Below are 23,988 nucleotides of genomic sequence, written 5' to 3' on the forward strand. Positions count from 1 at the left end.
AGTACTTTCAACCGGCCTCACAACTGCAGACCACGTACGTGTATGGTGAGCAATCTACTGATGTCAACGTTGTGAAGAGTGCTCCATGGTGGCGTTGGGGTTATGGTATAGGCATGCATAAGCCACGGACAACGAACACAATTGCATTTTATCTATAGCAATTTGAATGCACAGAAATACCGTGACAAGATCCTGAGGTCCATTGTGAGGCCCATTTTCTTTAAGGTAGCTGTGGACCAACAGATGCATATCTGTATTCCCAGTCATGTGAAATACATTGTTTAGGGCCTAATTAATTTATTTCAATTGACTGATTTCCTCATATGAACTTTAACTCAGTAAAATCTGTGAAAATTGTTGCATTTATATTTTTGTTCAGAATACTTTAGGGTCACATTGAGCAGATTATCAAGTCATATTGATAGGGATCTTACAGTACAATGGTAAACACTTCCACATTTGTGGAACTAAATAAATCTATAGAGGGGTATACTACTAAGTAGGTTCAAGGAGTTAGCCAGCTGACTTTAATAAACAGCCAGAAATAACCATTTGGGGTTCATTAAAGCACAGACCATAGAAACGTGGAGGCAATTATTTTACGACTTCCATTTGCCATTGGGGTACTTCTAAAAGCCTATTTCACACCATGGCCTGTTGAATTTGTAATATTTTTTCTGCATTTGTGATTTCGGCACAAATTAAAATGTGGCACTGACTCACCCATGGATTGATGTTTCAGCATTGTCTCAATGAAGAGTTCAACTAGCCCTGCACGCACAATTACAAATCTGCTCGTGGCAGGCAGACGAGCAATGTTCATTGCAGGAATCTGATAATCTATGCAACACGTCTGCATTGTAGGTAGCCTGGAACATGTCCATTCTCAAACTCCATTAAAGAGAGAGAAAAACTGGTACAAAGTAGGAGTTAGTAAGTAAATAGAAAATGTGTAATTTAATGCAACATAGTCATGACCGAATTACAATTAATCAAGATAATAAATTACCAAACCATCAGACAAGGATGTTTAATACAGGTATATATTACAATGTGCCATGTTATAAGTCAGATCTGTTGTAATAAAAAATAAGCACTGGGGGAAAAAGTTATACTTTTACCTTTTATTGTAAATTTAAATTCAACATTAATTGCTACTAAATGTGGATAAAGACTTGTTAATTAAGCGTGTCAAGTTATCAGTTTCTCCTTTTTTGCTAAATGAACATTCAGTTCAGAAGTCAGGGAGTTAAACTGCAGTTTAGCCAGGAGGGTCGCAAGCTTGAGATGTTCACGTATGAGGCAAACCATGGAGAGAGTACCAATATGAAGTGTAACAAGAACCTTGAGTGGTCGACATTGGCAAAGGTGACTAACCGCTTGTGCAAAAGATGTCATTATGATGTCATAAAAGTACGAGCAATTGAACACGACTGAGGGACTCTTTACAGTATGAGACAGTAACCGTGTTGTACAGTGGAGGATTCGCTTATCCTGTATTTGCCAATAAAGTACTACTCTAAATATATTTTACAGTGATACTCCTCAAAAAATAATTGTTTCATCATTACAATTGGAATTGTTTTTCTTTAGGTCAAAGAAAAGGTGTGGGCTCACCACCATATTAATAAATATTGCACACATACATTGAGACGTATTATGCTCCACGTCATCCTCCACATCCCATTTTGCCAACAATAATATCATGATTATCATCTAGGTATTATACAGATTATGTTTTTAACAGTGTCTGTATAAAAGCATTCATAAAAGTAGACTTTCTGTGAGACCAAACCTTTTCTGCCCCCCATTAATCTAATTTGTACAAAGACGATACAACAATCCAGTCATGCAATGTTGGGGTTTTCCGTTTTCTTTGTTTTAAGCGTTCTGCATCTCTTTGCCGATCTTGTAGCTCAGGATCTTGTTCCAGTCAATCTTGGTGCGTGTCACGGGAAGCTGGCGGCGCAAGGCTTTGAAAGTGGTGTCCGACATGGTTTGGTAATTCTCGTTGATGGCAGTCTGACGGGGTAAGAGAAGAGAGGGAAATTCATTTGGGCTTTTGCGTGTCACAATAAGAACCACAATTGACAGGAATTGTCACTCGGTGATGGTTTCCAGAGACACTTGCTACTAGTTTGCCATCAACATTACTCGTCACAAAATATGATGCTTCAGTATCTTGTGTTATAAATATAACAACTACTTTATTAGGCACACGTGTCCATATCAAAGCTTTCCCAATCTCACACACCTGGTAGTCATTCTCTGCAGCCTCAATGATCTTAATGAACTCCTTTGCAGTTGCAGCTTCGTTCTAGTGAAGAGGAACCAAGTGGAAATCAGGAAGTGAATCAAGAGGTTCAAATAGATTGTCAAACATGCATACTAACGTGCATGTACATGTTTTGACGTGTGTTTTTCATCACGTATTCCATGTAGTGATGTACTCACAGAAATGGACATCGACTCCTGGACCTCTTTGTGGCTGACCAGCTGAACGTTGCCGTCTTCATAGTAATGAACCTACAACCAGACCGAGAGTGGTGTGTTATTAGTGTGCAATGGTCTGGAAGTCAATTACCTTACACAAAAACCATGCGCCCACACACACACCTGGATTTTCATGATGCCGGCCACTTGAGTGGTGGAGGAGCCAATTGTGAATTTCCACTCTGACCTCCAACGTCCGTTCCTTTACAAAGATAATAAATTAAGTATTTAGTATGTCTACAAGCTCTCTAAGTGTGTGTTGAGTGTTCTCCCACTCCCCCTCTATCCACTACACAGCAGTCTTTCCTAAGAGGTATCAGATCTTGTACAGAAGCTATAAGATCATTATACTCAGGGAGCCTTAGGCTTAGTAAAACTCACCGCAAAGAGGATTGGCACGGCACCATTTCAATTATATTAACCTGATCGGGGCTGGCTCAACAAGGTAACGGGATGCCAACAATCTCTAAACCAACAGGCACTGGTTAGCCAAGTAGCGAAAAAAAGCAAGCTAAGATTGTGTTTGAACAGTGTTTAGTGTGTAAACCAGACAATAGAAGGTTTGCATGCTAAACATTTTTAGATTCTGCCTGAAGGGAGTTTGAAGCCATTTACTTGACTAGAAATCTAAAATACTTCATTCATCTTGCGTCTTTAAATTATAAAGTCCATACATACCAGAAGTTTTTGGGTTGAAACTGATGGCACTCGATACACACGATGATGGTTTGATGTCCGTCTATGGTTTTGCCGTAAATCTAAGGGGAGATTTGACACCCAGTGTACTCAGTTAATTCACATTACATGATAAAATGACAAATTTAACAGCGCAGGATCAAGAAGATGGGTGTTATGCAGCCCAGACGTACGGTGCAGACTCCGCTGGGGTAGTGCTCCTTGACGTAGGCCCGGACAGCACCATCCACAGCACTCCTCCAGCCCTCCATGGCGCCATCCACATCGTGGGGCCGCGGGTCACTGGCCTCCTTCCTCAGGTGGTCAAACTTAAAGGAGATCTTGTTTTTAGGGTCAAGGACCCGCCCATTGCCCAAGTCTCCATGCTCTGTGATTAAGACCTGGAGAGAGATTGAGAGGGGAGATCCGTAGGAAGGTAAGAAGAGGGAGGTAAAAGGGGAGGAAGGGAAGGGAAAGAGTTGTGCTCCTTTCTCTCTGCCTCTTTTTTCCTGATCTACAGTGCATTCGGAAATTATTCAGACCCCTCGACTTTTTCCACATTTTGTTACGTTACAGCCTTATTCTAAAATAGATTCAATAATTTTTTTCATCCCTCAATTTACACACAATACCACATTATGACAAAGCAGGTCTCAAAAATATACATACACACTACTGTTCAAATGTTTGTGGTCAATTAGAAATGTCCTTGTTTTTGAAAGAAAAGCACATTTTTTTGTCCATTAATATCTCAAATTGATCAGAAATACAGTTTAGACATGGTTATAAATGACTATTGTAGCTGGAAACGGCAGATTTTGTATGGAATATCTACATAGGCGTACAAAAGGCCCATTATCAGCAACCATCACTCCTGTGTTCCAATGACATGTGTTAGCTAATCATTTTAAAAGGATAATTGATAATTAAACCCTTTTTCAATTATGTTAGCACAGCTGAAAACTGTTGTCCTGATTAAAGAAGCAATAAAACTGGCATTCTTTAGACTAGTTGAGGATCAGCACTTGTGGGTTCGATTACAGGCTCACAAGTCCTCAACTGGCAGCTTCATTAAATAGTACATGCAAAACACCAGGCTCAACATCAAGTGAAGAGACGACTCTGGGATGCTGGCCTTCTAGGCAGAGTTCCTCTGTCCAGTGTGGGTTCTTTTGCCCATCTTAAATCTTTATTTTTATTGGCCAGTCTGAGATATGGATTTTTAATTGCAACTCTGCCTAGAAGGCCAGCATCCCAGAGTCACCACTTCACTGTTGACGTTGAGACTGGTGTTTTGCATGTACCATTTAAAGAAGCTGCCAGTTGAGGACTTGCGAGGCATCCGTTTCTCAAACTAGACACTAATGTACTTTTCCCTTTGCTCATTTGTGCACCGGGGCCTCCCACTCTTTCTATTCTGGTTCGAGCCAGTTTGCGCTGTTCTGTGAAGGGAGTAGTACACAGCGCTGTATGAGATCTTCAGTTTCTTGGTAATTTCTCATGTGGAATAGCCTTCATTTCTCAGAACAAAAATAGACTGATGAGTTTCAGAAGAAAGGTCTTTGTTTCTGGCCATTTTGAGCCTGTAATCAAACCCACAAGTGCTGATACTCAACTAGTCTAAAGAATGCCAGTTTTATTGCTTCTTTAATCAGGACAACAGTTTTCAGCTGTGCTAACAATTGAAAAAAGGGGTTTCTAATTATCAATTAGCCTTTTAAAATGATCAACTTGGATTAGCTAACATGCCATTGGAACACAGGAGTGATGGCTACAACATGAACCATGTCTACACTGTATTTCTGATCAATTTAATGTTATTTAATGGAAAAAGTGATTTTCTTTCAAAAACAAGGACATTAAGTGACCCCAAACTTTTGAATGGTGGTCGTAAAATAAAATCACACACACACCTTCTATAAATACCTATGTATTTAGCTCAGGTGCATCCTGTTACCATTGATCATCCTTGAGATGTTTCTACCTATGGTAAATTCAATTAATTGGACATGATTTGGTAAGGCACACACCTATCTATATAAGGTCCCACAGGACAGTGCATGTCAGAGCAAAATCCAGGCTCATGAGGTCGAAGGAATTGTCCGTAGAGCTCCAAGATAGGATTGTGTCGAGGCACAGATCTGGGGAAGGGTACCAAAACATGTCTGCAGCATTGAAGGTCCCCAAGAACACAGTGGCATCCATCATTCTTAAACAGAAGAAGTTTGGAACCACCAAGACTCTTCCCAGTGTTGGCTGCCAATCCAAACTGAGCAATCAGGGGAGAAGGGCCTTGGTCAGGGAGGTGATCAAGAACCCGATGATCATTCTGGCAGAGCTCTGGTTCCTCTGTGGAGATGGGAGAACCTTCCAGAAGGCCAACCATCTCTGCGGCACTCCACTAAATCAGGCCTTTATGGTAGAGTGGCCAAACAGAAGTCACTCCTCAGTAAAGGCACATGACAGCCCACTTGGAGTTTGCCAAAAGGCACCTAAAGGACTCTCAGACCATAAGAAACAAGATTCTCTGGTCTGATGAAACCAAGACTGAACTCTTTGGACTGAATGCCAAGCGCTAGTTCGGGAAGAAACTGGCACCATCTCTACGGTGAAGCATGGTGGTGGCAGCATTATGCTATGGGGATGTTTTTCAGCGGCAGGGACTGGGAGACTAGTCAGGATCGAGGGAAAGATGAACGGAGCAAAGCACAGAGATCCTAGATGAAAACCTAGTCCAGAGCGTTCGGGACCTCAGACTGGGGCGAAGGTTCACCTTCAAAATAGGACAATGATCCTAAGCATGGTTGTGTCTGACTATCATTAAATGTGAAGACAGAATGACAAAATAACAATGTGTATTCATTATTACGCAATTAAATTAATAATGTAAACTTTAACTAGGAAGTCGGGGCACCATGAGAAAATGTTGAGTCTATTTCCCGAATCGACTCTCCACATATTTTCATATCTTATAGAGTACAGTCTTGTATCAATGTATTATTACCTCATCAGTTGTCATTACTGAACGTCGCAAACCCTTGGATATCTGCATGAATCAGCGATACACAAATTGGCTTAGTAAATAAACTAAACAAATCACAGAAATAAACAAACAATATAGTTATTGGCTACTAACACAATGTATTGATAAGTCCCTACTGCGCTAAACCGTAATGACGTCTTGGTAGACAATGGAAAGGGGGTGGGGACAGATAAAAAGCAGGAAAGGCTAAATGGATTCACTAAACAGAGTTGAGAATTATATTCATTGAAATGCTAATCCTTTGCACATGAACGGCCACTCATTTGAACACAATTGCAATGTATATATTTATGCCTGTATGTCGTTGTCTTCTCTGCTGGAATCGCTGGTCTGTCTGCTGGAGAGTCAGTTCATCATAGAGTCTCTGGTTAACTTCCCCAGAAATCACATTGTCTTTCGTAGTTGTCGCTTTCTCAGCGACTCTGGATAGTGTCTGTTGTAATGGATCCGTCAGACGTACAGATGGTCGTTACATAGAATATATGCGTCCGCGGTTGTCGGTATTCTCGTACTAGACTTACGTCATTTCCAGCTGCAGACCAGTAATTCTATGTCTAGGATTTTCTCTTATTCTGTAGTGATTGATAGTCTGAGTTCAACCATTTCCAGCCGAGTAGCCAACGTTACACGCTGTATGGTCTCCGTGGCCTATAAAGTTGTAGTTCTTAACCATTTCAACATGTAGCCACAGCTCCATGCTTTCTGGTCTAATGTAAATTTCGTCGGAAGTGGGTTTTATGCACTTCTGGGAAAAGGGGCGTTCCATGACGCCGATGTAATGTCAATGCTCATGTGGGCGTGGCCACTGATTTGGTTAACTATATGAAAACCTAAATGAGAAAATATGGGTTAACATCACATGACATCTTTTCACAAATAGTTAGTTTAATCACATACCCCATAATTAGGTGTACACAACCAAAGACACAGTGATGAGTGTTTCCTGTCCTTCATGAGATCACCAACTGAAACACTCGTCATGCCTGTCCCTTAAAATGTCCACGGACCACTCGCACATTCTTGAAAATATAAAATTTTGTTTAATTATCCAAACTTTTGATGTCCAAGTGTTTCTCCGTGTCCCACAGTTTACATTCCAATCTCGAACACTACAGAGCATAGAGGTATTTTACGACCGCCATAAAACAGCCGACTTCCCGCTCTCCCCCTCTAAAACAATTAACAAGTCAATAACACAGTATAATATATATATTTTTTTTAAAGAGTCTATATACACATTGTGTGCAAAAGGCATGAGGAGGTAGGCGAATAATTACAATTTTGCAGATTAACACTGGAGTGATAAATGATCAGATGGTCATGTACAGGTAGAGATACTGGTGTGCAAAAGAGCAGAAAAGTAAATAAATAAACAGTATGGGGATGAGGTAGGTAAATTGGGTGGGCTATTTACCGATAGACTATGTACAGCTGCAGCGATCGGTTAGCTGCTCAGATAGCAGATGTTTGAAGTTGGTGAGGGTGATAAAAGTCTCCAACTTTAGGGATGATCAGTGAGATACACCTGCTGGAGCGCGTGCTACGGGTGGGTGTTGCCATCGTGACCAGTGAACTGAGATGCTTTACCTAGCATGGACTTGTAGATGACCTGGAGCCAGTGGGTCTGGCGACGAATATGTAGAGGGCCAGCCGACTAGAGCATACAGGTCGCAGTGGTGGGTGGTATAAGGTGCTTTAGTAACAAAAAGGATGGCACTGTGATAAACTGCATCCAGTTTACTGAGTAGAGTATTGGAAGCTATTTTGTAGATGACATTGCCGAAGTCGAGGATCGGTAGGATAGTCAGTTTTACTAGGGTAAGTTTGGCGGCGTGAGTGAAGGAGGCTTTGTTGCGGAATAGAAAGCAGACTCTAGATTTGATTTTAGATTGGAGATGTTTGATATGAGTCTGGAAGGAGAGTTTACAGTCTAGCCAGACACCTAGGTACTTATAGATGTCCACATATTCTAGATCGGAACCATCCAGGGTGGTGATACTAGTCGGGCGTAGGCAGCGAACGGTTGAAAAGCATGCATTTGGTTTTACTAGCGTTTAAGAGGAGTTGGAGGCCATGGAAGGAGTGTTGTATGGCATTGAAGCTCGTTTGGAGTTTAGATAGCAGTGTCCAAGGACAGGCCGGAAGTATACAGAATGGTGTTGTCTGCATAGAGGTGGATCAGGGAATCGCCTGCAGCAAGAGCAACATCATTGATATATACAGAGAAAAGAGTCGGTCCGAGAATTGAACCCTGTGGCACCCCCATAGAGACTGCCAGAGGACCGGACAACATGCCCTCCGATTTGACACACTGAACTCGGTCTGCAAAGTAGTTGGTGAACCAGGCAAAGCAGTCATTAGAAAAACCGAGGCTACTGAGTCTGCCGATAAGTATATGGTGATTGACAGAGTCGAAAGCCTTGGCCAGGCCGATGAAGATGGCTGCACAGTACTGTCTTTTATCGATGGCGGTTATGATATCATTTAGTACCTTGAGCGTGGCTGAGGTGCACCCGTGACCGGCTCGGAAACCATATTGCACAGCGGAGAAGGTACGGTGGGATTCGAGATGGTCAGTGACCTGTTTGTTGACTTGGCTTTCGAAGACCTGAGATAGGCAGGGCAGGATGGATATAAGTCTGTAACAGTTTGGGTCCAGGGTGTCTCCCCCTTTGAAGAGGGGGATGACTGCGGCAGCTTTCCAATCCTTGGGGATCTCAGACGATATGAAAGAGAGGTTGAACAGGCCAGCCAGAGCCCGATCGAACATCTCTGGAGAGACCTGAAAATAGCTGTGCAGCAACGCTCCCCATCCAACCTGACAGAGCTTGAGAGGAGAAGAATGGGAGAAACTGCCGGTGTGCCAAGCTTGTAGCGTCATACCCAAGACTTGAATCTGTAATCGCTGTGGCAAAGTACTGAGTAAAGGGTCTGAATACTTAGGTAAATATGATTTGTTTTATTTGTAATAAGTGAAATAAAAACTAATTAATTTTAGAATAAGGCTAACGTAGCAAAATGTTGAAAAAGGGGTCTGAATACTATCTGAATGCACTGTATTCCTGATATGCATTCTAGTGTGTGCTAACCAGAACATTTATTGGTGTATCATTGTGTTACCTAGGCAACACCACAACCACACTGATCTGGAATAGTACTAGAAGAGGAATTATTGTTTGTGTATAAAAACATAATACAATCGATATGCAACAAGGCTAATATTCAGTCCATTAAATAAAACATGACCCCTAAGGTAAGTCTGAAGGCACTAGGCTTCATTCCTTTATGTAGTTATTCTCAGAAACCATGACTAGAGCTGTTAATCCCTATTGTGGTTTGTTTCTAATGATACCAGGTTTGGAGTCACTAGCATCTATAGGCTTTGACTGGATAAAGGCTGTGAATTGTGAAAGCTGATGAAAAACATGCATGTCTTGTTTCACTGTAGTCCTACCTGTTCGTCATATCTCTCTATTTTCACTGGGGTAAACTGGTCCACGTTGTACTGTGCAAAAGCACTAAAGAAACAGACAAACAGGTACAAGGTTTAATCAGTGCCAATAATGAATGACTTCCTGGAGAAACAAAGACCTCATCTTTCTAGTTGGTTAATAATGTACTCATTCTGTTGATAGTTTGACATGAGCAGACCACGGGTCTATATTTCATCACTTACTGTGCTGCACCTTCCCTGAGCAGATTGTCATTGTTGAGCAGCAATCGTACATCTGTGGGAAGTACAGAACCACACGTCAGAGTTCAGAAACCTACAGCACACAAACACACAGGAGGATTCACATCAAATCACATCCCTCTCTATCATACATAAACATTCCAGTCACAGGGCTATCATGGGGACAAAACTCACAGACAGAGAAGGGCAACCAGTGGAGCACAAACACCATTGTAAATACAATCTATTTTCCCTTTCATACATCAATTATTAGCACAACACTGTACATAGCCAATAATACCATTTGAATGTTTTATTTTTTTAAATGTTGAGTGAAATGTTTACTGTTCACTTTGACTGTTTATTTCACTTGCTTTGGCAATGTATACATGTTCCCATGACAATAAAGCCCCTGAGAGAGAGAGAGAGAGAGAACGAATAATGTTTACTAATGTTTCCCCTTTTGTTAATTGTATATTCCATTTGCTTTGGCAATGTAAACATACGTTTCCCATGCCAATACGGCCCTTTATATTGAATAGAGACCAAAAGAGCGAGAGACTGACAGCGTCTTCTCGAGAGCCAGGTCTTGCTATGTCTCAGCCTCCAGTATTTATGCTGCAGTAGTTTGTGTCGGGGGGCTAGGGTCAGTTTGTTATATCTGGAGTACTTCTCCTGTCCTATTCGGTGTCCTGTGTGAATTTAAGTGTGCTCTCTCTAATTCTCCCTTTCCTCTCTCGGAGGACCTGAGCCCTAGGACCATGCCTCAGGACTACCTGACATGATGACTCCTTGCTGTCCCCAGTCCACCTGGCCGTGCTGCTGCTCCAGTTTCAACTGTTCTGCCTTATTATTTATTGGACCATGCTGGTCATTTATGAACATTTGAACATCTTGGCCATGTTCTGTTATAATCTCCACCCAGCACAGCCAGAAGAGGACTGGCCTCATAGCCTGGTTCCTCTCTAGGTTTCTTCCTAGGTTTTGGCCTTTCTAGGGAGTTTTTCCTAGCCACCGTGCTTCTACACCTGCATTACTTGCTGTTTGGGGTTTTAGGCTGGGTTTCTGTACAGCACTGAGATATCAGCTGATGTACGAAGGTCTATATAAATACATTTGATTTGATTTATGTGCACACTGCCCACAAAATGAGCTGCACTTCCTAACCTTCTGCCAAATATATAACCAGAGAGACACATATTTCCCTCAGATTACACAGACCCCCAAAGAATTTGAAAACAAATCCAATTTTGATAAACTCCCATATCTATTGGGTGAAATACCACAGTGTGCCATCACAGCAGCAAGATGTGACCTGTTGCCACAAGGGCAACCAGTGAAGAACAAACACCATTGTAAATTACAATCCATATTTTTGTTATTTATTTTCCCTTTTGTACATCGTTACAACACTGCACACACACAATGACATTTGAAATATCTTCATTGTTTTGATAATTCGTGAGTAATGTTTCCTGTTATTTTTTTATTTCACTTTTGTTTATTATCCATTTCACTTGCTTTGGCAATGTAAACATGTTTCCCCATGCAAATAAAGCCCATTAAGGATCGGACCCTTTTTTTCAATTGTCGCCTGAAATGACATACCCAAATCTAACTGCCTGTAGCTCAGGACCTGTAACAAGGATATGCAAATATTATTGATACCATTTGAAAGGAAACACTTTGAAGTTTGTGGAAATGTGAATGTAGGAGAATAACACACACTAGATCTGGTAAAAGAAAATGTTTTTTTCTTTGCATTTTCTTTTTTATATATTTTTTTTCCACCATCATCTTTGAAATGCAAGAGAAAGGCCATACACATTAAGATAGGAGCCTAGGTGTAACTTTGATTTTGTCCACAAGATGGCAGCATGTGTGCAAAGTTTCAGACTGATCCAGTAAGAATGACCTCACTACACAATATTTTGCATCAAGTCTGCCAGGAGTTTGCCCAAATGTGCTAAATAGTTCAATTTATACATTCAAGTACATAACTATAGAGTATATACAAAAATGCTACGGTAATAGCATTGCCGTGATGTATTTTGTTGTTGTGCACGATCCTCAAACAATAGCATGGTCTTTTTTTTCTGTCATAGCTACTGTAAGTTGGACACTACAGTTAAATTCTTGTTAATCTAAGCTTTCTGCCCATGTAAAGACATGTCTATGTCCTGAAATGTTGTCTTGTATACAATGTTTCCTAGTCACATTATCGCATATTGAGAAACAACTGTCCCGGTTTAGGGACACCGATCCCATAAAAGTTCAATTTAAATTGAGAGCCCTAGGATGAAGCTAAACCAGCCATGGCAAGTTCACACACTGTAAAGGGCTGTGAACTCAGAGATGAAAGGGGAAGTGTTGACACTGTGTTGGGCTGTGAAATGGAGGCAGTCCGAGGTGACAAAGCTAATCATGGACGTGGGCAGGAGTACACACTCAAATCTTCCCTGGTTTTGTTCCTCTCTGGTCGGCCCGTTTGTGATCATACGCACTGGGCTGAGACCTCAAGGCAGGGCTGCCCTACTGACCCAGAGAGTCAGGATGTTTCTCAAAATGCATATTACCATGCTCCAAGCATGCAAATTGTCCATATCAAAGTATGCGAAGCACTTTGAATGCGTACTCCCGTTTGTACATATTGAAGCATACATCTGAATGTATGCTAAGAAACATTACGCTAAATGTATTGAAATTTGAACTGAAGCGAAGTGAAAATACCCTCCGACTTCAGAATGAAATGTTGCCTATTCACATCTCATATGTTGCAAGACTACAATATTTCATCTTGGTACGTTAATAAATATACGGTGTTAATTTTGTCATGTTTACCTGATCGCAAACCCATAAGTCAATGGGGCTTACTGGCTAGATACTACTGTTAGGTAGCCAGATCGCCGCGAAGAATTGGTAACTACAAACGAAAAATGTACATCTACCTTGCATAACATTAGTTTTAGGTCATTTTTGCCTGTATAAATCGCTGGCTAGCTAGAGTATTACGATACACATATATCTAACTAATAATTATGTAAAACGTTTGCATTGAGTATATCTGGTTTCGTCAATTGTTGCCATTGTCCTGGCTGGAAGAAGGATCAGTGAATGGGGAGGTGCAGCGTGAGGTACTACAGTAGGAGGAGGTGCAGCGTGAGGTACTACAGTAGGGGGAGGTGCAGCGTGAGGTACTACAGTAGGGGGAGGTGCAGCGTGAGGTACTACAGTAGGGGGAGGTGCAGCGTGAGGTACTACAGTAGGGGGAGGTGCAGCGTGAGGTACTACAGTAGGGGGAGGTGCAGGGTGAGGTACTACAGTAGGGGGAGGTGCAGCGTGAGGTACTACAGTAGGGGGAGGTGCAGCGTGAGGTACTACAGTAGGGGGAGGTGCAGCTTGAGGTACTACAGTAGGGGGAGGTGCAGCGTGAGGTACTACAGTAGGGGGAGGTGCAGCGTGAGGTACTACAGTAGGGGGACGTGCAGCGTGAGTTACTACAGTAGGGGGAGGTGCAGCGTGAGTTACTACAGTAGGGGGAGGTGCAGCGTGAGGTACTACAGTAGGGGGAGGTGCTTTCTCAAATGTAACGTTTTATGCGTTCTCCACACTCTCGTATTCACAAGAACGTACTCCAGGGAACGTCCTGGGAGAATGCACGCGGGGCATGAGTGTGGAGTACGGTAGTATGCATATTGAGAAACATCCTCAGTCTGGCCTTTGTAATGACTCTGTCATTCATTCATTCATTATGTTAGGAGCATAGTGCATGGTCTGATGGGGATAATGGGCCAGCGACTCAGTCTCTCCCTCTCAGAAATGCTCCGCAACAGGCTAGTAGAAAACTAGACAGTGCATGTGGGTGTGAGACAGAAATATTGAGATACAGAGAGAGAAGTCTTTTCTGCAGTGTGTGGTTTCGAGATGCGATGGGTTATCGGTGTCAAGTGACACGCTTGTCAGGATGCTGTGACTGGATGCTCTTCCAGTTATAACTGTGGCGTTACAGCAGGTAAATTGGGAGTTGTGGCGCTCAGACCAGTATCCTGACTTTGGGCGATAGACACACACACACACACATACATACACAAACCCCCCCACACACAGACAAACTCTCACCATTGAAAACTTCGTTGAACTCTCCCGGTGGGGCGTGGATGACAAAGTTTGCTGCTATGCGTACCTACAAAACAGCAAGACAGACACTTTAAAAGCTGACATCCGCATCACCGGCTTATTTGTTATTGTTGTTTATGAAACAGAGGAGCATCATGGTAAAAATAAATAAGAGAAAAAGTGCCTAGTTAGAATCCGGCCCACTGCTATTTCAGCACACTCATCTATCAAATAAACATGCTAAAATGTTATGCATACTCTGCTGTTCAATTGCATTTGCATTGATTTCCAAGGTAAATTAAATCAAATCTGTTTGTTGTTTAAAGTCATTTCTTTGTGATGTCACAACAATAGACATATCAGGTAGATGTGTTTATCCATTTATTGTAATTTGGCTTTGGTTTCAGTCAGAGGATCCCCTCTTATCATGACTACGTTAATCAGTTATTAAAAACCTTGTCAATAAGGGGAAGTGCGAAACACACAAGCAACCCCTCTAACCCCATCTAATGAGGACTGTATTTTCTGTTGCTAAGCCCAAAGCATGGACAAATAGTGAGTTTACAACCACAATTCTCACTTCTCAGCCATCATGCACCCATAGTTGTCCTCTCTTCATAACATAACTGTCTGTCCCCTGCTGCACCACATTTCCTCTTTGGAGGTCACATGTGAAACTGACAGCCCCTCCCTCCCCTGGTGGCTCATGACCATATAAGGGCATGAAAATGTGCTGAGGAGCCTAGTAGTGAAGTGCACCCCTCCCTCTCTCTGCTAGGGGTAGGGCTTGGCTAGTCTATCATCCCTGTTCCCCACCTCCCCTGGACTGACAGGCTGGGAAAATGTGCCTCTCCCTGGGGCCCTTATTAGTGGTCTGCATGAGAGCTTTGGTTCCCAGTGCGGCTGCAGATTGATTCCCACTAATGAGTGATGATAGGGTGAAAGCAAGAGAGGTGCTCTGGGATTCTTGTGTCTCTTCGTTGCTGCTGGCCTTGCTCTGGGGAAAAATAAATAAAATAAATAAAATAAAGTGTTCATTGCTAAAAATGGAGCCATTTGGATCAGGCCTCTCTTATTATGCTTCAGAGCAATGTAAACACGTTCATTGAAAGCCCCGTAGTGGCGCTGCAGTGTTATCTGCTATGCTCAGTTTAAACTAGCTGAGGACCACTCGACTCCATACTCTTACACAGAGGCAGAGTTGATAACTGGCCGTACTGATAACTGGTCACGCGATTTGCGAGCAACAACATGGAGTCACCATCAGTCAATACTGGTAAAATGTTACATTTGGAAATACTTACCTTTACCACCGCGGTTCTTCCGCAGGGTGCTGAAATTCATTATTTTAATGAAACTTAGAATACAACTGACTTTTTCCTAATTGGTGTTGCTCAACTGGAGACGTAACTTAGCTGCCTTGATGTACTACGTAAACAGATTAAATTGGCACAAATTAGGAAATATTCGGTTGTATTCAAAAGTTTATTAAATAGTATGAATTTCAGCACCCTGCGAAAGAACCGTGGTTGTACAGGATAAACATATGTAAGCATTTTAACATTTAAAAATCTGTTCTTCTGCCCCTGAACAAGGAAGTTAACCCACTGTTCCTAGGCCATCATTGTAAATAAGAATGTTCTTAACTGACTTGGCTAGTCAAAAAGGTTCAAAAATAAATAAAATAATAAGTTGTCGTTAGTAATTCACGCGACCAGTTATCAATACGCAACTCTACCTCCATATAACAGAGTTGAGCGTTCCTCAGCTACATGTACACTCAACTCTGCTCTTATAGCCTAGCATCGTGAGATGCTGTGCCTTTTTATTTCACTGCTAATCTTAGTCAGGTCTATATTGTAAGAGAATTGAGTCTTTAAAAAAACGTTAGGCCTACCCTTATTCGACCCCATTATAGCATTACCCTACCAATGCACTGTGTTAACATTGATGTAGTGACACTAACACAAGATGTCTGTTGGGCGTGAATAAAAAGGCATGATGCACCTAAATTAGGACGATTGGGGTGATTCTCAAGAAACCAATTTAAACCATGTCAGTAGTTAGTTACTAAACCATGGTCCATGATGCATCTGTTTCACCAGCTGACTTCCTGGTTAAAAAAGGGCTCAATAAATGACTATCAATTCAGTGTAATCACTGGCCCATAATATCATAATCACTTGGCCATCTTTATTCTTTAACAGAGTGTGTGTCATAACAGGAGACAATGCAGGTATTGTTCAGACAGAGCAAACAAACTGTTCTTCCACATTAACCTCCACATTCAATCACAACTTTATTGAATTGAAAGTGATTTACTGAAGTGAGAAGTGGTAAGAGGCATGCTGTGATCATCACCAGGTTGCTTTGAGGGTCTTTTTGCACCCCACCATAGTGAAGATCAAGGAGTCAGACTAGGTGAGACTGAAGAGAGGAAGGCTAGAAGTTAGCCAGCTGACCTGACAGTGACAGATGTAGCCTGGGACAAGGGCACTGGTGTCACCTCAGTAGGGCTAGCCTGAGAAAGCCTCTGAAGGAAATTGACAGACTTGTGACACTCACTTTAATCGGACAGCTAATGATAATACCAAGGGTAAGTGAAGTGGTCGTGTTTCATCGAGTGCTACTCTCTAACCTGCAGTAACATCAGTAGAAGCGAGAAGTGAGGAAAGGACCAACCATTACTTGGATACTTAGTATGTTTAGTAAAGGCCTACTGCCTCATTCTGCAGCATGACAATCTAGTAGTCGACATTTATACTGAAATCACTTGGCGTCAGAGACAAAAATAATTCATCACAACAGATTGTATTTAGACAAACACTGATGGTGGCAAACTTAAAAGATTTTTGCCACGTCCTTTATTAGAGATGCTAATGTGTCTCTGACTAACTGGCTGTTTGGTGTGAGAGAGCTGGAGTGTCCACAGAATTAAATACTTAATCTTGTGACGCTAGGTTTGGATCACACCCACACACAATGAGGTCATTTCAAAGGAACACTGATAACAGACCGGCTCCAAGGAGGATTTGTTTTTTACACTTTTTTTACACCAAACAAAGGACTTAAATCTTGTTTCATTTGGCCATGGAATTAGACACCCACCCTACTCGCTATAATCTTATAAAACACACTTTGGCCTAGACGATAGCCTAACACATTCACAAAGCCATGATTGCGTACACACACAGAGAGACCCCCTGCAGGAGCCTAGTGTTTGTAAGCTCCTGGGCAGACAGTCACCAGATGCTCTCTCTGTGTTCTCTGTCCTCCAGTGATGATGTGTTTCGGTTTCCAAAACATTAACACTCTCAGGAGCATCTGTTATTCCAAAACACACAGCTCTAGAACACCATCCCTAATCCCAGAATCACACTTCTTATCAGAACACTCCAGAACCCTAAACCATGAGGGAGGAGGAAGGGGTGTATCTGGCCTGCAGGCATCCTATAGATGTGTACTCCAGGGAGCTAAATCCTCCATCCTGGCACCTCTCCATCCATCCCCATATTTGTGATATATGAATTGGCACCTTGAGCACAGTACAACTAGAAAAACAGTACATGGGTAGCCAGCATAGGGTCTTCTGTTCTGTCACAACCATTGAGGCGATGAGAAGAATAGCCACAAATAAAGAAGATAATCATCCCCATAATGTCCCTGGAAGTAACTGGACCAGAACCTCTAAAATAAAATGGGGCAAAGGACACAAACACACGTCTACCATTGAGCTGTTTATAGACACTCTTCCACAAATCTTCATCTTTGAAGAACTTGAGACCAGTGACATTCTAGCCCTTGTTACAGTTAGTTTGACAAATGCAGATAGTGTTTCCCTTACCAATACTACTGTCCGACGCCTAAACAAATTCAGAATTAGGCTAGTTCATTCTTGTTTCAACTGAATGTTATTGCTGTTTTAGGGCCCTATAAAATGTTTTATTTTTGTCTGATTCCATTGTGTTTTTCTGTTTAAAGGCCAAAGATTAAAATCACACTTAATAGAAAAACAACTAAATGTCATGTTAAGTTCACAATAATGCTTAAACCACAACAGGAGACCACTTGAGATCTGGGAAAAAAGACATTTTAAAATGAGTTTGTATTGTTTGGTTGGTGGTGTTTCTATAGCACTCATGTGATTGCAGATTTTCCAAAATAAAAGACCACTGGATTGATATTCTGCCAGGTAGGTCTAGGCTTCATTATAGTTAATAACCTGTTTGGGATAGGGGCAGTATTTTCACGTCTGGATGAAAAGTGTGCCCAAAGTAAACTGCCTGCTAGGATATGCATATAATTGGTAGATTTGGATAGAACACTTTAAAGTTTCTAAAACTGTTAAAATAATGTCTGAGTATAACAGAACTTATTTGGCAGGTGAAACCCCGTTAAGCTGTATTTTGGTGTATTGTGATTGTATGAAAGTTAAATATTTCTAATAATTTATTTTGAATTTCGCTCTCTGCAATTTCAACGGATGTTGTCGAATCGACCCCTAGCCGTAAAAGGTTTAACATTTAAATTGGGAAGGTTTTTGGGAAGCCTTTCCATCTACCAGCAGAGAGTTATCATTAGCATAGTCGTTAACGGCTACACAAGACAGGGGCATTCCTGTGCTCTTTCAGAAAGTTGCAGCAAAATATCACTGGTTCATTTTGTTCATGTCTTATGATTAACTTGGGCAAATTAATGGATTTTCGAAAAAGTTCAATACATTTAGTTGATTTCATACAAAGGTCACATTTTTGAATATTGTTGAATTCGGTTTTAATGTCTGGATTCCGTGATTCCAACCGCGTTCTCCGCAATGCAGATGTTATAGGGCCCTACTGTTTGCACTGCAGGCCTGAATGTTGCTTTGGGCTGGGGGGGATAAAGCACCCTGCTGCCAAGATAAGAAATCCAGAAGCAACACAGCAAATAGATTGTTAACACTTTGGGGTGGAATACAGAAGATCTGTTTATTCCAGAGTCATACTGTAGCAGGCCCAGGCTATAGGTGGAGCTGTTTGCACACTGAATAGCACCACCAGGGTTGTTTCTCCTGCACATCCAAATCTATCATAGCAGGGAAGACACGTACAGACAAGAGAAGTGTTCCTTAGACATTCTTCACAAACACACACAGGAGAAGCAGGCCAATACTACAGAAATCATGATGTTTACTGTGAGGCTGTAAGGCCAGCCATGATAACCATGGTTTGTTTATTAGAGTAGGCTACTTGACAACAATCTCCTGTAAAAAGTCTCAGATTACTTAGGCTAAATGACAAACACCCAAACATTGTTCTCAGTTTCAAAGTAAGCCATGTTAAAATGGCTGAGGTTTAAAATAGTCACTAAAAGTCAGGGTAGAGCAGACACTTGCAGACAGTGATACAGTGGTCAAGTAGGTATTTGAGGGCGACACCAGAGAGACAGCGCTGGGGCTGGGCAGTTATATCTGTAGTTTGCAAGCTCGATTGCTACTGGCTCTGAGGCTGCACTTAACCTTCCCATATGAACCCATCTATAAGCAATCTTCGAGCCAACTCAATGAGCTAGGCGTACATAGGTCTACTACATTCAGTAGGCTACTCTGGAAAGCCTTCTATGCCATTAGGCTAGGCCACATTGTTGCAATTGCTGGGCTCTGAAAGACAAACCACTGCATTGTCTCTAGCTAAGACGTTTCCATGGTACGCTCTGGCACTTTGAGCAAGTTCAACCCTCACTTGGGTATATCAACACAGACTGGCATTTTAAAAGATGACATGTACGCAACTTCACATCTGGCAGTGCTAAGAAACAGCGGTAGGATACGATACGTTCAGCAGCATCTCTTAAGTGGAGCGCAAACAGACTAATGCCAATCTCCTGATGCGCGGCCCTGCGTAACAAGGAAGCTGGCAGGCCTGCACCGTAAGGGCACTTAAAGGGAAAAAATGGCTTGACGACTATGGCGTTGACTCTTCCTTCCTAAATCATTTAAAAATGTAGACTTTGTTTTTTCAAATGTTCACTAAAACCCAGAGGGGCAACTCTGTCTTCCCTAAATATCACAGTTAATGGTTAGGAAAGTAATCCACCCCAAGAGATAAAGATCAGTCCCTAGCAGCAAATATAAGGTCTCACAAATAACTTGTTGGTCCATTTGGTTATTTAAAAAAGGGACTTGTTTATGACTTTTGCATCTACACCCATGGCAGCTGTTTCCTGACAGCTAGCTGGCTGTCAAGGGATGAGAGATAACGAGACAAGGCAAGTGTCAAAACACACATTAATGCATCACATTAATGCATCACATGAATGCATCATTAGCTCCTCAGACACAGTACCTTTAGAAAGTATTCACACACCTTCACTATTTACACATTTTGTTGCGTTACAGCCTGAATTTAAAAGGATTAATTTACATTTTTCACTGGTCTATACACAATACCACAATGAACTAGATTTGTTTTTTGAGTTGCTTAAAAAAATGTAAGACTGAATTGTCTTGAGACAATAAGTATTCATCCCCTTTTATGGCAAGCCTAAATTAAATTTTAAAAAATTGCTTTACAAATCACATAAGTTGCATGGACCCTGTGTGCAATAGTGTTTAACATGAATGACTACCTCATCTCTGTACTCCAAACACCCAATTATCTGTAAGGTCCCTCAGTAGAGCAGCAAAATTAAAACACAGATTCAACCACAAATACCAGGGAGGTTTTACAATGCCTCCCAAAGAAGGACACCTATTGGTAGAGAAGTAAAAAATTTGAGATATTGAATATCCATTTGAGCATGCTGAAGTTATTAATTATAGTTTGGATGGTGTATCAATACACCCAGTCATTAGAAAGATGCAGGCTTCCTTCCTAACTCAGTTGCCGGAAGAGTATGAAAACCGCTCAGGGATTTCACCATGAGGCCAAGGGTGACTTTAAAACAGTTACAGAGTAATGGCTGTGATAGGAGAAAACTGAGGATGGAACAACAACATTGTAATTACTCCACAATACTAACATAATTGACAGAATGCCTGTACAGAATACAAATATTCCAAAACATGCATCATGTTAGGAACAAGGCTGTAAATACTGCAAAAAAAGTGGTATTCTTGTTCTAAATACAAAGTGTTATGTTTGGGGAAAATCCAATACACCACTAAGTATCACTCTCCATATCTTCAAGCATAGTGGTGGCATCATGTTATAGGTATGCTTATAAATCATTAAGGACTGGGGAGTTTTCAGAATTGAGCTAAACCCAGGCAAAATCCTAGAGGAAAACCTGGTTCAGTCTTTCCACCAGACACTGAGATTAATTTACCTTTCAGCAGGAAAATAACCTAAGGCCACATTCTTTAAGTAACCTTTATTTTAATAGGCAAGTCAGTTAAGAACAAATTCTTATTTACAATGAAGGCCTACCGGGGAACACTGCCTTGTAGAGTAACAGATTTTTACCTTGTTAGCTCGGGGATTCGATCCAGCAACCTTTCGGTTAATGGCCCAACGCTCTAACCACTAGACTACTTGCCGCCCTACACTGGAAGTCTACACTGGAGTCGCTTAACAAGACAGTGAATGTTTCTGAGTGGCCGAGTTACAGTTTTGACATAAACCTACTTGAAAATATATGGCAAGACCTGAAAAGCAATCAAGCAATGATCAACAACCAATTTGACAGTGTTTAAAGAAAGACTCACAGCTGTAGTCGCTGCAAAAGGTCCTTCTACAAAAATTGACTCAGGGGTGTGAATACATAAATTAGATATTTATGTTTTTTTAAATGTATGGAAAATTAACTACATGTCTCAACTTTGTCATTATGGGGTATTGTGTGTAGAAGGGTGAAAGAACATCTATTTAACCCATTTTTAATTCAGGCTGTAACAACCAAATGTGGAATATGTCAAGTGGTATGAATACTTTCTGAAGGCACGGTCTTTAGATAAATTCAATTGAGACACTAGAACAGCCGTAGGCTGCTGAAAGAGTTTCCCTAGCATGAGAAGACTTGAATGCAAAATACATGGGCTAAATAGCATTACTTGTGTTGTATTCGTACTACCTGACAACAGTGATGCACTGTAGCTAACGTTAGCTAGCTAAAATATGTGTGGGGATATCATGAGTGAAGCCAGCTAGACTTGAAGTTGTGGTTTACTGGGCCGGGTGGGGAATGTTATGTTACATCTCGGCGACATATGGTGGCTCAGCCCTTACACTCAACCCACAATAATTAACGTGCTAGCATGATTAGCTAATGTCTGTGACTGATGGGGAAGAGGGAGCCACACCCATTGGACGATGCCCTGTCAAAATCCTAATAAACTTCTGACCTTAAGATGTTGTGGACAAACTAGTTGAAGATGAATAATGTTGAACATTGATCTGAAGTAATTTCTTGTGCAGTGGTTAATTTACTGCTATTCCTTTTAAGGAAATGAGAATGTACAGCCAACCCGCGATACTGTTGTCATCTCAGTTTAGCTAGCTTTCTAGTGACAGTGATATCATGCTAGCCAGCTTGGCTTAGCAATATTTAAATCCGAGATTCAACACTAGTCATATCCGTCACAGACAAACAGCAGTAAATTGCACATGATCAGTATATCGTGCAACAAATACAGAACACGAACAGGGCGTGTAGAGCTCGAGGTGGTGACTTGCTTAAACGTTATCTGCTTATTCGTGAGAAGTTGAGACATGATCACACAAAGCGACAAAAAAACACAAATTACAGCACGGCGTTGGTTACAAGATTCACGATTAGGGGGAGGGGGGGGGGTGAGATGTTAGCGTTAGTTTATTTGTTATACGCTGCATGGTTCCTATTTCAGAGATAGGACCGTACAAGGAGTCTCCATTTGAGAATCGCAAAGGAGCGGAAGTTGGGCAGAGACTGCCGAGCTAAAAATATAGACTAGCAGAGCGAGAAATCTCGGTCTGTTTATGCACAGTAGATTAATATTTTTAATAATCGCACACATACCTACACGATATCATATGTCATCCAATCAAGAGATGCTAAAAATTACATCTTACCTTCTCCTCATCAGATAACTGCTCTTCATGATCCGCCATCTTTTCTTCCGGCACCACCAGCTTGTAGAAGCCACATCTGACGTCATCAAATGGGAGGATTCGGCAACAAATGCCCCATTCATATCCTAGTCCGAACTAGGAAACTCGGACATTTCCGACTGAGTCATTTTTGAACGCGGCACGGGTATATCTACAACCAGTTTGCAAGTCGGAAACATCAGAGTTTCTTAATTCCGACTAGTAAATGAACGCGACAATATTAGTTGCTTTTGATTGGTGTGCAGGCCAATTAAAAACTGTATGTCGCTTCACCAATCAGGGATTCATTGTTATTCATAAGCAGTGTAGTCCTCCTTTGTTAAGTGTTTTGAGCATACAGCCCATGGCTTTGAAAGGTTTGGAAAACCTAAATGGCATTCAAATAACAGCTGTAAATTGTGTTGTACTTTTAGAAGTGTTGTTGTTGTGTATTGCTATATATTTAGCTATGGACACTGAACAAAAATATGAATGGAACAATTGCCACGATTATACTGAGATACAGTTCTTATAAGAAAATCAGTCAATTTAAATAAACACATGAGGCCATAAATTATGGATTTCACATGACTGGTAATACAGATATGCATCTGTTGGTCACAGACACCTTTAAAAACATTTTTTTTTTAAGTAGAGGAGTGGATCAGAAAACCTCATGCATCACGACACATCTCCTTTGCATGGAGTTGATCAGGCTGTTGATTGTGACCTGTGGAATGTTGTCCCACTCCTCTTCAATGGCTGTGCGATGTTGCTGGATATTGGCGGGAACTGGAAAAGCTGTTTTACACATTGATCCAGCGCATCCCAAGAGCACACTTCTCCAGTGTGCCGGTGGCCATCGAACGTGAGCATTTGCCCACTGAAGTCGGGTTATTTTAGTGGCCTTTTATTGTCCCCAACACAAGGTGCATTTGTGTAAT

The 23,988-nt window shown here is 41.5% G+C and overlaps 1 protein-coding gene across 1 annotated transcript; it reads right to left on the reverse strand.

Moving 5' to 3' along the window:
- Positions 1 to 1,014: 1,014 nt before the first annotated feature.
- On the reverse strand, positions 1,015 to 23,148 carry LOC109866924 (capping actin protein of muscle Z-line subunit alpha 2). The gene is made up of 10 exons (XM_020455833.2): positions 23,027 to 23,148; positions 14,004 to 14,067; positions 9,888 to 9,939; positions 9,666 to 9,729; positions 3,363 to 3,569; positions 3,172 to 3,251; positions 2,617 to 2,695; positions 2,455 to 2,526; positions 2,255 to 2,317; positions 1,015 to 2,022 (listed from the first exon to the last, which is right to left on the reverse strand). Exons 1-10 carry the CDS (start codon positions 23,063 to 23,065, stop codon positions 1,882 to 1,884), a joined length of 861 nt encoding a protein of 286 aa, XP_020311422.1. The 5' UTR covers positions 23,066 to 23,148; the 3' UTR covers positions 1,015 to 1,881.
- Between the last annotated feature and the right edge of the window lie 840 nt (positions 23,149 to 23,988).

Source organism: Oncorhynchus kisutch, linkage group LG22, assembly GCF_002021735.2.
Source record: "Oncorhynchus kisutch isolate 150728-3 linkage group LG22, Okis_V2, whole genome shotgun sequence".
NCBI classification, from domain to species: domain Eukaryota; kingdom Metazoa; phylum Chordata; class Actinopteri; order Salmoniformes; family Salmonidae; genus Oncorhynchus; species Oncorhynchus kisutch.